Raw genomic sequence first — 18,005 nt, 5'->3', positions numbered from 1 at the left:
TTAGGAGTTTGGCACTGGCATCCTTACACCCATCCTACATTCTCTGCAGCTAGTGGTGCTAATGATGATGGTAGCAGGAACAGGAGAGGGACAGAGAACCTGTCCCCCTGCCTCGCCCATTTTGTGGAGACCACAGCTCCCATCATGGGCCCTGCTGGCACTGGGGATGGAGGGGGTGATGGGAGTCCAACAACTTATGGAGGGTCATAGGTCTCCCATCCCTGGAGCCGGTTAACCAGAAGCAGAGGAGAGCAGAACTTATATCACCGTGTTGCAGAGAGTGACTGACAAGTGCAGCTTCTTTTCAGTGCTCCCGTTGTGAGCTGCACCTGTCCCAAATACCTTCGCTTGATGTCGTTATTAAAGGCACAAGGCGCCCTGTTTTCCTTTGGCTCTGGCAGGAGAGCAACACGCCTTTTTCTTTGCAACTGGCCCTTCACAGGCTGGTGGACTACAGCTCCCACCATACCTCTTCACGGGGCATTTTGGGTGGGTATGATGGGCGCTGGAGCCCAAAAACACCTGGAGGGCTACAGGCTCCCAATGCCTGCTTTGCACAGATACACGAACCCACCTCTCGCACCCTCCCTCTCTCGCTCCCAGGCTACCACCCTCGCCTTGTGCTCCCAAGACGGGAGCCGCCTCCTCGAGAGGGAAGCCCAGGGGCCCCGAACCCTCCCCTTGGCCCCGGAGAGCTCCCGCCCATAGCGCCCCCCTAGAACAGGCTCGGCTGCTCACGCTCTGCAGGAGACTCCTCCTCGCCGCCGCCATCTTTACGCAGAAGCAACATCAACCTCCGCCCTTCCCCTGGCAAGGGAGAGGAGGAGCAGGCGAGAGGAAGCGGCGAGAGCGTCCGTCGGGTGGACAGGAAGTGTAAAAACAAAACACAAAAAACTCGGTCACAGCGCCCCCAGGAGGACGGAGGGAGGCATCGCAGGCAACTGGCTCTTCCCATCTTCTTCCCCGCTTGCTGGAAGTTGTTCTGTGTCAGGTCAAAAAATGAAATTGCAGGCATTCCAGGGGACGCGGCGGGTGGGTTGTACGCGTATTCCGGGGAGAACATAAGAGGAGCCCTGCTGGATCGGACCAAAAGGCCCCCTAGCTGAGCATCCTATTTCCCACCCTGGCCAAACAGGCGCCTCTTGGGAAGTCAGGACATGAGCTCCATATCCGCATCCTGCTGCTCGTCCCCAGCAGCTAGTATTCCAAAGGGAGGCATCTGTGATCCTGGAGGTGGCAGAAGGACCGCCGTTGAATAGCAACAACCACTTCTCCAAGCCGTTCTTGGAGAACGGCTATGGGGCAAAGAGGCTCTCGATGGTGATGGAAGGGTGCAGTGGACAGCAATGCGCCAGTTTCCTTTGGCATCTTAATTACACACACACACACACACACACACACCGAAAACAAAGTTGCCTTATAACGAATCAGACCACTGGCTCAGTGTGCAGTGACTGGTTGTGACCCTGAACGTAGCAAAGGCATAATCTTGAATCTTTTGCATGCACTGAGCTGTTGTGGCTGTACAAATCTGTCCCATATTTGTGGTGGACGTCATCAGTGGTGAAGTGACTGGCTGCACTGTAGCTCCGCCTATGCACCATCAATATATGTGGCACTACTTCAGAGTGTCCCTGCCCTGAGGAGCTTACAATCTTAACATTTGATAGAGGAGGAAGATGGAAGCAGAGGAAGAATATAAACTTATTTCGATGACGGATAATTAGACTTGACAATAGAATCCGTAGGGCATGGGAGCTTTCTGTGTGTGTGTGTGTGTGTGTGTGTGTGTGTGTGTGCGCGCACACACACACCCACACACACAGATGTGCGTATGTGTGCCATGGTCTTCATGGAAAAAGGAAGGTTTAAGGAGCAGACAGTGGTGGCACAGGCAGGTAATCTAGGAGGCAGTTCCAGCCATACATAACGAACTCAGAAGCATCCAGTACAATGAAGCCTGGAATTGACAATATGTTCTTATGCAAACCCATGGTTCATATAAAGTTTATTGCACTCAGCTACTTCACTTGGGTTATATAAGTGTCACCTACTGGGAGATCGAAAAATTTTGAGCTGGCGAAGCCTACGCTACTCTGAAGCTACCATGGTTACCTGTGTCCTATGCAGCATGACCCTAAGCTGGTGTACTCAGAACCAAGCCCTACTGATTTAAATAGGGCTTACTGCTAAGCAACTGTAGAGAGGGAGATTATATAAAATAAATACCTAAATAAATAAACTTATTGCCTGCCCTTCAATATTAAAAACAGTTAGAACAAATTAGTCACAGGAATAAGGTGGATTCAGAAAACACACATCAAAGGCCAGGGTGAAGATATGTTACTTCAGCATTCCCTGAAAGCTGTGCAGTGAAGGCACCTGAAGCCCCTCTGAGGGGCGCAAACAGGGGCTGCCACAGAGAACGATGCCCTTTCCTGGGCCACCACTTTCTGAACTTCTGGGGGTAGTAGATCTACCAAGTGGGCTCCTTCCGCTGATTTTAACACCTGAAGGGAATGCAGGGAAGGAGGCCGTCTCTCAGATATTTGGGGCCTGAATCATTTAGCATGAGCACCATGAATTATACCTGGAAACAGCCAGCCAACAGCCAGAAACAAACTGGCAGAAGCGTGGCCTGATCTTTTGCATGCTTATTCAAACTCCCACCGAGTTCAATGTAGCTAATTCCCAAAATAGGTATGTACAGGACATCTTAATGTCACTGCTAGCGGCATTAATCAGCAGCAACCACAGGCTATATGGGAAGACTACTCATTACATAGCCTTAACTCATGGCTAATTTTTAGAAAGGGGTAGGTGGCACTCAAATCTGTTTATACCAGCCGAGCATGAGTTGTTGGGCAGATCGACACTCTATATTTAAAGCATATTCAACACACATTTAAAGCTTGTGACTTCCTCCAAAGAATTCTGGGAACTGAAGTTCCCCCTCACAGAGCTACCATTTCCAGCACCCTTAACAAACTAGAGTGTCCAGGATTCTTGGGAGGAAATAAAGGTAAAGGTAAAGGTACCCCTGCCCGTACGGGCCAGTCTTGACAGACTCTGGGGTTGTGCACCCATCTCACTTAAGAGGCCAGGGGCCAGCGCTGTCCGGAGACACTTCCGGGTCACGTGGCCAGCGTGACATCGCTGCTCTGGCGAGCCAGAGCCGCACACGGAAACGCCGTTTACCTTCCCGCTGGTAAGCGGTCCCTATTTATCTACTTGCACCCGGAGGTGCTTTCGAACTGCTAGGTTGGCAGGCGCTGGGACCGAGCAGCGGGAGCGCACCCCGCCGCAGGGATTCGAACCGCCGACCTTTCGATCGGCAAGCCCTAGGCGCTGAGGCTTTAACCCACAGCGCCACCTGCGTCCCTGGGAGGAAATAATGTGCTTTAAATATGCTTTAAATGTATAGTGTGGATATGCTCCAGAGTTAAGAGAAATCCACTTTGCACGTACTCAAAGGGTCACTTTTCAGTACTTCCTCCTGTTCCAGACCGTACCAAGTCTTTCCTCCAGCAGCTGTTAACGTGGGTACATACGTATTTGATACTGCTCAGCTTTGTATGCACTTGTCTTCCACTGAGTCAGATCATCAGTCAAGGGAGCCCACATGGTGCTGTCCAGATGTTATTGGACTTCAACTCCCATCAGCCCTATTCTGCATGACCAATGGTTAGGGATGATGGGGGTTGGAGTCCAATGTCATCTGGAGGAAACCATATTGACTAACCCAATGCTGTCTACTTATGCTAAGAATGGCTGTTCAAGAGCACGTTCTTCACTGGACAAGCTCTTTCAATGGGAAATTCAGTGGCGAGAATTAAGAAACTCTCAGCCCCCTTAACAAACTATAGTTTCCAAGAATGTGGGGGTGGGCAGTGGAAACACAACCATTACAAGTGTTGAACCAGTGCTTTAATTATACGGTGCAGATGTGTGGAAAAACACACTGTACAAGGTTTTCAAATGCAGATATAAATGATCAATGTAACATTTAAACCCAGGGGGAAGAAATCATAACACCACCATTACAATTGTTTTTGAATGTAATAACTTTATTGATAAGACACACCAGTAGTTACCACCTTCACTTTTTTTAACCACAAATATACAGGACGTCGTAAACACAGGTGCCAGGGTGGCAGGGTTTATGTTAGTTGAGGGAGACATACTGGAGGAGAAAATGGGCCAGTTGGGGTAGGGCTTGTAGTTCATCGGACGTTTTGTAGATCCTGTATGGAGCAGGCCACCCTTTCATTGTCACATATGTATGCATATACATATGCATAGTTTTATATTATACATATATAATATATATACTATACAGAGGCAGTAATGCTGTAGATGAGGGCTGTAGAGACCCCACAATGTTATCAACGCCCCAGGAGCAACGAGAATGTCAGAACAAGTCTTTGTGTGCGTCGCATGAGGCAAAATGAACTGAGGTCTATGATATCATATTTTCAAATATGTTCCAGTTTAGATTCCTAAGACCAGACTGCCTGTCTAGGCATACGAGGTTCTGCCCACGTGTGTGTGAAGCTATGGGGGACTGGCAGCATCAAATAGCGAGTCTCTCTTCCATTATTCCCAAGATGTGCAAGAAGTATGCCTATCTGGAGCTAAAAGGAGACCTTATTTTTGCTGCAATGGCTAAGGAACTGGAATGACACCGAGCTGGTTTGCACTCTTGGATATTGGTGCATCAGAAGGGCCTCTATCTAGAGATGGGGGGGGCACTTAAAAGACTACAGTAGACACACAGAACTTCCAACTCATCAACCAGTAAACACAGATCTCAAGCCAGTAGGTTCAATAAACACTCTTGGTTTTGATGCCCCCTTGGGACCCAAAACACCTGAAAGGCGCACTACCGGGCTGGTGGTGGGCCACATTTGGATTGGTGGGTCAGAAGTTGGACGGCCCTGGTTGACAGTACTGTTTTGACAGGGAGATGTCTCATGTGCTTAACAATATTTCTCTCTGTGTGCATGGCTTACATTCCATGAGTCTGAGTAACTCAAAGCTGTAGGTTGCAGTCACACTACAGAAGCATCATGCAGTATCCAAGCACAATGAGAATGGGTTTTTAATAACATCAATTTAGAACTGCTTCACATTTGACTCAGCAGAGTATGTCAAGAGTTTCCCATGGGAAACACAAAGTGTGAAAGGCAGGTATGTGTTGGTAACACACACACACACACACACACACACACACACACACACACACGGATGTATCAGGAAGCAACACTTGATCCCAGCTCCCTGCATGTCCGCTATGTGCAAGTGATGCTCATTGGTCCTTCACACTTGACGTGTTGACTGAGGGAAAGACTGGTATAATTCAGTTGCTCTATAAACTATGAAATGGTTTGCAGTAATCATATATGGCAAATATTTATGTGCAACACAGTGCTAGACTGTAGCTTCACAGGATACAAAGGTATTCCAGCAGCATAATCAAACACCAATCGCTGGAGTGCAATTTCTGGATTTCCAGAATTATCTCCTCAGATGCATGGAATGCCTGGCCCACTGAAGGATGCCCAGACGGGCTTACACAGCATGATAACCAGTATCGTCACACACATTTTCTGGCTATATGGACACTCTTTGTGCAATTAAAACTGCTGTGAACGCACCCAAAACAATTGTTCTTGCACCAATCAGATAAAACAGAAAATATACCAACAAATACTAACTGGGAATCATCAAAGAGCAAGGAGAAAAGGCCAAGATGGGCCATTGGCCAGGACAGGAGTAGAACCTAGTTTTCTTTCCAGGTGAAAGTTTTATCACACATGGTAACAACAATTCTACAGGTGTGCCAGCACTAACTGCAATTCATGGCCTTACACGCTTTCTCCTTGGACTGGGACCCCCTGAACTTGACATGTTCCACCAGAGTTATGTGCAGGGTATTCTCGTAGTTTTGTGAGTGTGTTGTGCATAACCAGGAAAAGCATTTCTGTTTGGTCTTAGGAATCTATCCATATGTGACAGGGAAGGAGATGTAAAAACAATCCCCATTGCACAAGTTAGGATTCAGTTTTTACATATGTAGTTTAACACAGTCTTGGCCTATTCCCCAAGGCAAACCCCATTTATAAATCTGCTAACGGAACAGATGTCGAAAAATGGACCATCTCCCCTTCCACCCCCACGTGTAAAGAATGCAATGGACTCCCATAAAACTTTGCTGCAACACTGGGTTCCTCCCCCCCTCCCTACCCTCCAATCCCATGTTTCTCTCTTTCCCTCCAGGGGGAGAGTGAAGAAAAGACCTCTCCTTGACCACAGTTATAAAGAAACCCACTCAGTAAAATACCCACCCGCAAGCCTAAATATTAGGCCATCCCAATAGAAGAGGAACTCTGGGATGGAGAACATTTTCCCCTCCCTCAAGCCCTGTACAATATTGCTTTCTCTTGGGACCATAAAGCGAGAGACTTTGTTCCTCTTTGTGCTTTATGAGTAACAGGCTATTATACCCCATGTCTCACTCCCTGCCGGCTTCTAGCCACACACAGTATTTAGTGGATCTCTAGAAAGGAGGTACCAACAGGGGATCTAGAGGCAATTCCACACACCCACACTCACACCAACATGCAAACCACACACCAGAGGAAGACCCATTGTCACTACACTGGCTCCTTCCCACTGCATCCCTTGAGAGAGGTCCCATGTCTTCTCAATTTAAATAACAACATGCTGTTTAAAGGAAGGCTTCTCTCTTGATGCCACAGCTGTGTCTTTTTCAGTTATCTTTTTCCTAGCTGGGTCCTGGCAAAGTGAAACAGTGGCCAAATGACATCTACTCCAAACACTGTTCTTCGCTTACATTTTAAAAAAAATGTATGGCAGCCTTTTCCAACTTGGTATCCTTCAGGTATTTTGGATTACAACTCCCATCAGCCACAGCCAGCACTGCGTCAAAAACACCTGGAGGGCATCAGCTTAGAGACTCGGCTACAAATTGGTCAAACCAACCTATTCCTGTCATGTTGGCAAGGCCAACTACACATACGTTAAAGACCAAGATTGTGGGAGCTTCATAAAATACAGGTGATGCTTTCAGCAATGTGAAGACCCAAAGCAGGCTTCTCTTTACATAGGAGAAGGACTACGTAGTATTGGAACTAGTGTGGCATATTCAGGTGAGCACTGATTCTTCATTCTGGGCTGAGAGCTATGCACTCCCTGCATTCTTGACAGGTAGTGCTCTGTTCCTGATCTCTACATTGTAATGCTACAATCAAAATGTTCTTCAGGCCTGTTGTGTGCCTTCCTCTAGGATATATTTCTTACCAGTCAACTGCAAAACTGTTTTCTTTAGACTGGCTCTGGGAAAATGCTTGTCACTGGGGCATGATGATGCAACTAGAAGCAGGCAGGCATTTCTACAAATGGATGATTAATAAGTGAGGAACTAGTTGGTGTTTGCTAATTATGTTCCACAGATGATTTTATGCAGCCACTGTGGCTCTGAGCACATATAAAACATTCTTTTAACAAGATTGCCTACTTCTTGTTGCATTAATATACTCCCCTGGCAAGCAATCACCCAGAGCAGACTAAAACATTTACAGGGCCCATGTAGTGCCTTGGTTTGTGATGTTCTGGTGTAGAAATCCATAGATCTCATCCTAACTATATAGTCCTTAGCTCACTAAGTCTTCCAGCTGACCAGCAAGGAAATTATCTCCTGGGATGTTGAAAGCATGAAACTCTTAAGATAACATGCCTGAGCTACAGAGCCACATGAACCGAGTTCCAGCTATCAGGAACCAAGAGATTAAGATTCAGAAGGCAGCAGAGAGTCTAGGGCAAACAAATGCCACCACCCTACTCACTTTGGGTCACTTTTCACATTGTATTTCCCTGTTTGTGTGAAAACACAAATGGCCAAGACAGCTTTTTTCATTTTCTTTTCTGGTAATGCTGAAAGGATCAGATACATAGAAAGAGCTATGGGAGGTTTTTCTACCAAATGTTTTAATGCATTGCTATCTGCAGATTGAATGATTATTCATCTGATCAGGAATAACAAGAAGCGAATGGGAGAGCTTGTAACTATTTCAAATAGATTAATTTGAAATAAGAGAGTGCTGCGATGTCAATATGCTTCCACAGATGCAAGGGGTGTGTTCTCTTTGCAGCTCTCTCAACCATTTATTGAATGCTTAGCTCATGAAGGGGTAACGGAAGATGAGCATAACACAGGGCAGGCACTTTCACTTATCTCACCCAATCTAGAATATTCAGGCTCTAGTTTACTAACACAACCGTCTTTTCTCCCAGCGTGGCAATGTGTTCACCAAATGGAAACTCTGGTTTCATTCTTCTTGAGCACAAAGATAGCAGGGGTGACAGACGGTCTGCTCAGCCCTGGAGCTAAATTGGCTTCCCTCTTAATTCCAGGAAAGCTAGGGAATTTGTCCAGTGGACAAATTTGCCACTTGGCAAAGGCTGCCATGGTTGTAAGCTTGAATAGCCCAGTGTCCATGCAAGCCAGTCCCATTAATTCTTTCTCTTCCATGATGTTGTTCATCTCAAGGATTGCAGTCACAGAGGGTACTTCTACATGACAAGTTAACATGTAGTAAAGTAGCCTTCCCCAGACTAGAGTCCTCTGCATGTTTTGGAATATCCATCATTGCTGATCTTTGGCTATGTCGGCTAGAGATGTTGGGAGGTGTAGCTTGTAACATCTGGAAAGCTCCAGGTTGGGAAAGACCCTACAGTAAATAATTTCTGCTTTACTACACTGCACACCAAGTAAATTATAGAATCATAGAGTTGGAAGAGACCCTGAGGATCATCTAGTCCAATGCAGCTGACCATGACATCTTAACATGGTCCTGTGCTAACTGATGCTTTACATGTGGTCTGCAGGGAGGTTCTGATACACCTCTTTTTAGAAGTTCATTATTACGTGTATGTGCAAAAACACCTTTAGGATGTAATCCAATAGACACATTTTTTCAAAAGTAAGCCTCCTTGAATTGACTGAGGCTTATTTCCAAGTAAACGTCTATTGGATCAAGCTGTAGGTGTGGCTTATTCTCCCCGATACTTTGTACAGAAGGACAAATTTCATATAAACCGAGAGCAAAAATCAGCTTTGGAAGCAGGGAGCTTTCTAATGAGCTACAACAAAGCTATAGTAATTTTGCTCAACGGAAGCTTGATTTACAACACGGTGAAGATGGGTTAATATTTTCCAGGAATTTTGGCACATTGAACCATTTCTGCCAGGGCTCTGATGTGTCCAGATTACAAATAATCTAAGCCTTTTTGCCAAGATCTTCCAAACCATTGTAGGTAGCTATTTTCCCTATTGAACTTTGCTCCGCACTATGTAAGCCTATGGCAATCTCTCCCATGTAATCGCCTCTGCCCTGGATTTGGGATCCCACTTCAGTCCAGTCCAACCCTGTGTTGAGTCATCAATGAGACACAGCTGGAGTAACATTTAAAATTACATGTTCCTTTAAAACTGCATGTTCCTGTGGATTTTGGTTGTGCCGGAAAAATTTCCTTGCAGACTTCCTTGCAGGCTCTCAACACTTTTCCTCCATTAAAAAAAACCAAAAAGCAAATTATCTCAGTTCATCGGACCATGTGTTAGCTTGACATGGAATGGGTAGGGAATTATATTCCTCTCCCGGGAAGAAAGAGCTGCCTCATACCCAAAACAAATGCTCACAGCCACTTTGTACTTTTTCAACTGGGATTAACTTTGACCTGCACTTTGCTCTTAGCGATCCAGTTGCATGATACCTCTGCCACAGGCTCAGACTGCTGTTGGGCGCTCCCAATGGCTTCTCCAAAAATGCAAGCTGAGCGAGCACCCAAGCACAATACATGCTTGTTATAAAAGCCTTACATAGCCAGTTAGAAAAAACAAGCACTCTTATCGGGGTCAAAATGTTTGTGAAATTTAGCGAAGCGAGTATCCTTTCGTAGCTCAATACTGTCAACTCTGGCAAGGAATGGATGTGAATCTTTGTAATTTCAGGTAAAGGGCAAATCACAGTCCTATTTGATATCACTGATACCACACAAAGCTTACACAGCACTCACCCTTGCATGCCTGCATGCTCACTCTCCCAGGTCTGCCTACCTGTCCAAGTCCTGTTCTCTCTTCTCACTACTCACACACAGACATGTCAACCTCGGATACTACCTCAGCCATACTATTCCCCACCCCCCACTTGCCCTGCAGCCATGCTTCCCCCACCCCATCCCCCCCCTACAGAAAAAGGTGAATTCCTGCCCTCGGCAGCTTCTCCTACAAAGAGAGGGCGACACTGCGCTGAAGAATGGACCGCAAAACACTTTGCAATCGACAATTTGGTTTGGGTGGCGAATTCAGAAGTGGGGAAGAGGTGTCAGGGCTGTTGCTTCTCCCCACCCACCCTGTTTTTTTTAAAAAATAAGAAATAAAAACAGAGACCCTAGAAGGCTGGAGAGCGGCCAAGAGCCCCCTCTGACTCTGATGCACCTGTGTCTTGTTTTGCACCTTGGCTTGTTGGTGGCAGAGGGGAGCGGGCAGAGGGGGAGGGAGGGGGGAGGGCTCCACCGGCTCTCAGTAGTCCTGGGCTTGGTACCCCTGTGCCTCAGCATCAAATGCATCTGCCGAAGGGGCCTGTTGGTACGTCCCCAAGCTATCTATAGTGTCATCCTCGTTTGTGTAGGGAGCGTAAGGCATGCCAGCCTCCTGGCTCGGGTCCGTGTAGTCCTGGGAGAAGAGGGCTGAGTCGGCGCCAAGCTGGTATCGCTGGAATGCCAGGAACGACTGGCCCACCTTTAAGGGAGGATGCGGCAGTGCGGGAGAGGTTTCCGGAAGAAAAAGGGCATTTGGTGAGGGCGGGGGGGGGGGGGGGAGAGAAAGGGAAGCATACCGAGGAGAAACAAACAGAAGCCGGATTAGTAGTGGTTAGTGCACAAGACATTAACTTAGCGCATGAGACATACTATAATTAACAAGTTAAAACACAAATACATCCTAAAGCAAGAAGAAGATTTGGCACACTCTAGAGAGAGTACAAGTTCAGGAAAGAAGCCACAGAGAGAGAGCAACTGGGGAGAGGAACTCATTTCAGTGGGAGATGATTTGGCAGAAGGCTTGCTTCCACAACCTGTTGTATGTATTTTGCTGTCGTCATGAAAAAGTCTGGCAGAAGCAAGGCAGCACTAATGTGGGTGCTCCAATTGACCACACAGAAGGCGGCGCCTCTTTCTGGGATTGGATGTGCTTGTTTAGTGTACACAAGTCCTCTACTAAGCCTAGGTTTGTTGAGGGCTTCAGCCCAGGCCAATTTCCTGCTCATTAAAGGGGCTGGCAGAATCAGTGCAGGGCTGGGTAGCCAGTTTGGCAGCATCAGCATGGGAACGGCAGCAGTTGCTTGGTGGGGAAAGATATCTGACTTTTCCAAGGACTTGCCCTGGGTGACTACAGATTAGGGATCGGAGGAAGAGTGACATTTTACACACGCACACACACGCACACACAAGCACACGGCCATTCAAGGCAGCTGTGAAAAGGCCCGGCTCCATCACTAAACCTCCGTTTGTGCAATGCTGTTTGGCAAAACAAAGAGTGTGGGAGGTGCAGGGATTGTGGCTCTTCAGCTCCCCTCTGACACAGGTCACATCTGCACCACAGGTTTAAAGCACACTTGCTCCACTTTAACAGCCATGGAGAATCCTGCGAACTGTAGTCTGCTAAGGATGCTAGAAATTGCAGGTCTGTGAGGTCAGAGCCCTTGGTAAACCACAACTCCCAGGATCCTTTGGGGGAAGCCATGACAGCTAAGGTGGTATAGGAGTGCTTTAAATGCCTGGTGTGGATGTGACATAGTCAGCTTGGAGATTGTGCCCGGAGAAGAGAGAGCCAAGAGGACATGAGGAGAAACAGAAGTCTGATTTCAGCAGTGACCCATCGTGGTTAAACATATTAAGACAGGACTGAGGCAGAGAGAAAGGCACATGGTTGTTATTTGGCATTAGTTATTTGGGGAGAAGGCACAGCAGAGAAGGCACAAAAGAGAGAACCCTGAACAGTACGCAGGTGTACTTTGAACTATTTAAGAGGTAGGGGATAGGTGAAGCCCTCCACAATTCCAAGGGGTGCTGGTGGTCTCTCTCTCCCTCTCTCCTCTCACCCCACCAGCTGCACAAATTGCGTATCTTTTATTCCTCTTTCTCTCTTATCTTCCTTCCTGCCCCTGAGATCGAAAGTCAGAAATACTTTCACTCCAAAATTTCCTCCCCGATATGCCCATTTTTAATGGGGACTGGGATTAGGGGAGCACTGGAGGGGAGCTAGGGAACAGTGTGTTGTATTCTTCCTGAAAAGTAATTTCTCCGAGTCTCCGAAAGGCCAGAAAGGTCAGGATGCCCTGTAGGGAGAGAACAGGAAGGAAGAGGTGGGTGGGCGTGAGAGAAGAGAGCTGGTGAAGGAACATAACCAAGGCCCTGGAACTGAAATAAGGACTTCCGTGGAACAAAAGGGGAAGGGTGTTTAAGGTCTCTTTGGCAGAAGGGAAGGGCTGGGATGCCACTGGAGGGCCTCCTTTCGCTCTTGGCATTATCCATATAGTTGTCAAGGGCAACCGACCCCCTACCTTCATCCAGAGGCAGCTCACCCGGTAGGGAGCAGTCACTATGTTGTTTCCTGGCAGGTGGGCTGCTGCCTGGAGGTCTGTGTGGCGCAAATCCAGCAGGCTCATCTTATGTTCTGATGACCTCCCTGCCATAGTTACTTGAGGCACTTGGTGTGCAGTTTCTGGCTAAATATTTTCTTTGAGTTTCCTATGTGGTTGTGGACTGTTAGGTTTCAAAGAGATGTGGGCAACTAAATGTATGGCCGGTGAAACTGCCCAACATTTGTTTGTTTTTCTGGCCAATGATTATTTTGGCTCATAAGGTGACTTCCTAGTTGGTGGAGCTGGAGCCTGAAATGAGGGAACTGCATTGCATCTAGTAAGACTGGAGGTAGAGACAACAGGATGGTCTGCGAATGACATCCATAGCTCGCTAGCCAGGTCTGGGCCTGTATTACTCACCCAGGTGAAGACGGAAAAGAGAGAGAACGTAATGGCTGCTCGGGCGGCATCTGCTCCTTCGTTGAATGGGTTGTTTTCTTTCTTTGAAACACGCCATTGGTCGGCCAGGAAACAAAAACTGACAAACCAGAGGAAGGCCCACAAGCCTGTGAAAAAACACCATCAAAAGAAGGAGGACAAGGGAGGACAAGGTTTAAGTGAGTTTGAAGGTGTTGCATTCCCCCAGCCAACAAATACCCTACAGCAGGCTTTGCCAACCAGGTGCCCTCCAGAAGGTTTGGACGACCACTCCCATCAGCTCAATGGGAGTTACAGTCAACTGATGGGAGTTGTAGTCCAAAGAAGAATCTGGGGGGCATCTTGTTGAGGAAGGCTGCCCTACAAATCTATTTTGCATACTGGGACAAAGTCCAATTGAGTAGCCTGCTGCAAGGGCATTTGATATGGAACTGCAGGTTAAAAGGCAAAATTATCACCTTCTCGGTCTCATAGTTCCCTCATAACATTTAGGCCCCAACTTCCCTATACAGTACATCTAAAGCATCATCATATCACTTTAAGCAGACATGGCTCCCCTTGCCCCAAAGAATCCTGGGAAGTGTAGTTTGTTAAGGGAACTGAGAGTTGTGAGGAAACCCCCGGTCCCCTCACAGAGGTACAATTCCCAGAATTCCCTGGGAAGAGGGAGTGACTGTTAAACCACCACAGAGTAGAGGCAGGGTATAAATGTAATAATAAATGAAAGAAGTGAGGAAGTGACATCCTCTGGAGCAGGGGTCAGCAAACTTTTTCAGCTGTGGGCCAGTCCACTTTCCCTCAGACCTTGTGGGGGGCTAGATTTTTTTTTTGGGTGGGGGGAATGAACTTATTCCTATGCCTCACAAATAACCCAGAGGTGCATTTTAAATAAAAGTACACATTCTACTCATGTAAAAACACCAGGCAGGCCCCACAAATAACCCAGAGATGCATTTTAAATACTGTAAAAGAGCACATTCTACTCATGCAAAAACACACTGAGCCCCAGACTGTCCGCGGGCCAGATTTAGAAGGTGACTGGGCCGGATCCGGCCACCAGGCCTTACTTTGCCTACCCATGCTCTGGAGTGATGAGGGAAGGCAGTTTCAGCAGCAGTGAACTCCCTGCACAGTGGATATAACCAAAGGAATTGCCTAGCATTTTGTCCACTTCTCTCAGCTCCGTTTGCTTCCAGAGAAGAGAGCCTTATGCCCAAGGAGACATCTATCCATTTACTCCTGAGGATCCCTTGCCTGTGGTTGAGCACTTCTCCAGAAGAGACAGGGTTTCATCTGGCATTTGAGGTGCCACCTTTTCCTCAGGTTTGGGACCTGTTCAGCCTCAAAATAGGAGGCTGATCTCATCCTTGTATATGGATGGCCCTTCCTTGGCCTATTTGCAGGATCCTGGCTCTTCATCACCAGATGACCCAGGGCTTGGTGGAAGGCTAGGTCCTCCTGGTTGTCCTCTAGATGTGAGATATGTCACCCATTTCCCTTCTTTTTTTAAAAAAATCACCTTTGCTTACGGGACTGCTGGGCAAACTGCAAAGCACAGTGCAGGTGACACCCCAGACACCTGCCATCTTTATTTGCTTAAAAATTAACATATGCATTATTTATTTATTGCAAATCTGGGTCAAGGGTCCTTCAAGTACCTAGTAAGGCCAATGGGTCTATCCACTTAATTCATCGGGCATCAAAAAAAAGAAGCGTCAATTGCTCATTTATTCTTGATATGCAGCATCTCTGCAGAACTGAGCCATACAATTAAACATTGTATTTGGAAGCTGAAGGATGAACAGCTCCAAAATCAACTGCAGCAGAACTCCAGACTGCATACACAGCTACTGGACTCTTGCCAAAAGCCCAGGACTTGCTTGTTTGTTTTAAAGGAGAAAATGTGTCATTGAATCTTTTCATACTTTTGAATGGCCCCTGGTATGACCTGGTTGCTGGGCTTCATACCCAGAAGAGTTGTACATGCACTAGGAATGCATAGAAAATTAACACCAGGAAGCAGTAAGAAAGAAAACAAAAAACACTCTAGAAATATAGAAACAGAGCCTTGTGTGTGATGAGACAGACAATGGGCTGGACTTGTTAGCCTGATTTATTTCAGTAGATCTACTCTATATATTAATAAGTCTAGCTCCAAACCAATGTGTTTTTCAAAGCACTGAAGGCAGTTTAGAAGAGCGGTGGCTGCCTCACTCCCACGTCCTCCACTGGTAAACAGGTTTTGCAGGTTTTGGTATTTCAAAAGAAACATATAGGTATACCTTAAGACAAAAGAAACATATAGGTACACCATAATAAGTGGAATCTCTGAAACCACTTTCAGCTTCCTTCAAAGCTAACTCTGTCTCCAGTCTTAGAGACTGCATAATAATAATAAAGCTCAGCATTCATGTTGTTCTTGAGAACATATGAAGTACTGCAAGGGGTATCCAGCCAATTCACTCAGATTAGGACCAGTGAAATCAATATGAACTTGTTTAAAGTTCATAGCAGAGGCCTGATTTTAACTGGGAACTTCTTAATTCAGCCTCTTATTAGCTCACAAGCAAGTGTACTTACTTACTTACTTCCAAGTAATGATGGCTAGGAGGATTGAGCTATTAAGTTTAAAATTTGCTTCTGTTTATTACCCTTCACTGTGTCCGAGTGCTCCTTACTAATATAGTCTCTTCCTGGCTGTATGCTGCCCAGCTGCACTAAGGAACTTGCTAAAGGGAAAGAAAACTGTCCCTGGATAAGCTTGCAAACTTAATTACAAGCAGAAAAATGAACCAGCACTGAGCCAATGTCCCTTTCACACTGACGTCATTAACTGCAGGAGAGCTAGAATCCAGTTTATTGAATGAAGAGGATGTTTTAAGAAGGAGCGGACAATTTACTTAAGGGACAATAAGAGAAACAGTTTGTAACATTAATGAAATAATGTGTGTTGCCTGCTGGCACTTTTGATTTATTTCTCAAAAGGCACCATCCTATGTTGGAACCCAAGTGCTTTTTATCAACCAGTCCTGTGTATTATTATCATACCTAAGAAAGACATGGGCATTGCCAAGCTCCTTCTGGAAAACCCATAAGGTCCCCGGGCAGATTACAAGAATATATTAATACAGCATTAAAACCAGTTAAAACAATTTACATCAGAAGAATAGGGTGGGCCAATGTATATCTGTCAAAGGTCAGGATACTGAAAGGGGTGTGTGTGTGTGGTGTGTGTTCATGTATAGTCCTTTTCTATATATATACTGTATTTACTCCTTTCTTTTTATATAGACATTTATTTAAAACCATGTTTTCTTTGGGATTCACCTCTTGCAATGAGAGTCTTTATCTCATTTTGTTTAATGCCCTAGAGAGCTTTATATTCATAGCTGGAAGTTGGGTGATGGAAGGCCAAAGAGGCGGAGAAGCACTTTTTGCAGTTTCCAAATGGCATTCCAGGGAAACCTGAGGATTCCTGGATCTTTGTCAGCTCTTCACTGAGAAGATCAGTAATGGCAGGCTGGTTTCTCTGAAAGGTAACTTGCTCACCACTACCAATTTTCCCCTACAATGCACAGCTGGAAAAGAGTTCTAGGGTCCAACCAAATCCAATGGGCATTTTTACCATGTTGTCAGAATCACCTGCCTATTTGTATGACTGATGCTCACAGAGACAAAGGATGGATGAATCATAGCAAGAACTCACACACGAATTAGAACTAGGCTTGAGAGAGAGAGAGAGAGAGAGAGAGAGGAGCAAGGAGAGGCATACAACAGGCTAGAAATAATAATGAAATCACAGATGAAGAGAGAACTGGAGGAAAGCATCAAAACAAGAAGCTCTGCATTAATAATGGAGGGGGTGGGAGAGAAAAGAGCGAGAGCCAGAGAAGCCAGGCATACAAAAGATGATGTGGTTATGAGCGCAAGGATTTTCCTCCTGGCTCTACAACCCTCCGGCTGAAAATATTAGGTGCGCATAAGCTGCTCCAGCTCTAAAACCTTGCAGCGGTTTTCTGTTCCACTTCAAGGATCCTGGTGGCTGCATTGGCAGACTATTCTCTGTGCTGAGAGAGAACTGCCATCGCAGCCCGAGGCTGACTCTTGCCTCTCTGCTCCCCCATTGCACTTGCATTTCAGTTTGGTTCTTATGGTTCACAGGAAGCAGAAAATAACTTGGGCCTTGCTATGAGAGTCAGGAGTTCGACAGAGTCCTTCAGAGCCCCCAGAAAGCGCATGGCACACTGGTTTCAATGGTGCTTTAATTTGGTGTATTCGAAAGTGACTTTGGATTCATATCTGTTTTGATTGGAAAAAGCTCATCAGCAATTAGGAGGTGATTCTGCGACCCAACATACCACCACCCTGCACTTAAAATATCTGGAAAGCTGCCATTCTCATTTCTGGTTTTGTCCAAGAGCTCTCACACAAAATATGAAATTTCTAACTGGGGCGGGGGCAGGTGATGAAATAGGGGGAGGGAGTGATTGCAAAACCTCTCGAACAACTTTTATTCATTACAGAAACAAGCCCAAAACTAACATGTAACTCCCCTGTAGGTCATTTTGCCTTTCTCTGCAGGAATTCTTTGTGTACTCTTGCTTACATGAACATGACCAATCAATGATCGTTTTGTGGGTTAATCTTGGCTCACTGGTGACCTTACTTGTGACAGGTGCAAACTACTGAGCCTAAGACAGTCTTGCCAACTAGTGTAGTGCAGCGTGAACTAACATTTTGCAGTTATTCTGCAGGGACAGATCCTGATCTACGTGGGCGTCATTTAAATCAATTTGTTCTGTACAGATATCGATCCTTGTCCTTGAGCACGGAAGAAGTTACACTGCAGGTCAAGTGGCTTATCTGAAGACAGGTCAGCCAGGACATGAACCAATTTGC

The 18,005-nt window shown here is 46.2% G+C and overlaps 1 protein-coding gene and 1 long non-coding RNA gene across 5 annotated transcripts in view; both read right to left on the bottom strand.

Moving 5' to 3' along the window:
• LOC307226129 overlaps positions 1-18,005 on the bottom strand; it is a 207,822-nt gene that overhangs the window by 165,550 nt on the left and 24,267 nt on the right. The gene's annotated exons all lie outside the window — the stretch shown is intronic.
• Positions 1-18,005, bottom strand: part of LOC307225748 (TGF-beta-activated kinase 1 and MAP3K7-binding protein 1) — a 49,452-nt gene that overhangs the window by 11,314 nt on the left and 20,133 nt on the right. Inside the window, exons 3-4 of one of the 4 annotated variants that reach the window (XM_079993844.1) lie at positions 13,089-13,234; positions 7,875-10,825 (exon numbers count right to left, since the gene is read on the bottom strand). In XM_079993844.1, the coding sequence (XP_079849970.1) occupies positions 10,607-10,825; positions 13,089-13,234 (365 nt within the window). In that variant the 3' untranslated portion in view covers positions 7,875-10,606. Of the gene's footprint in view, positions 1-738; positions 873-7,874; positions 10,826-12,284; positions 12,423-13,088; positions 13,235-18,005 lie in introns of those variants that run through there. The other 3 variants (XM_079993845.1, XM_079993842.1, XM_079993843.1) reach the window with 3 other exon arrangements.

The sequence above is a fragment of the Podarcis cretensis genome (genome assembly GCF_951804945.1).
Source record: "Podarcis cretensis genome assembly, chromosome: 10".
Taxonomy (NCBI): Eukaryota; Metazoa; Chordata; class Lepidosauria; order Squamata; family Lacertidae; genus Podarcis; species Podarcis cretensis.
Note: the sequence above shows the minus strand (reverse complement) of the source record. Positions and strands in the feature narration are given on the sequence as shown.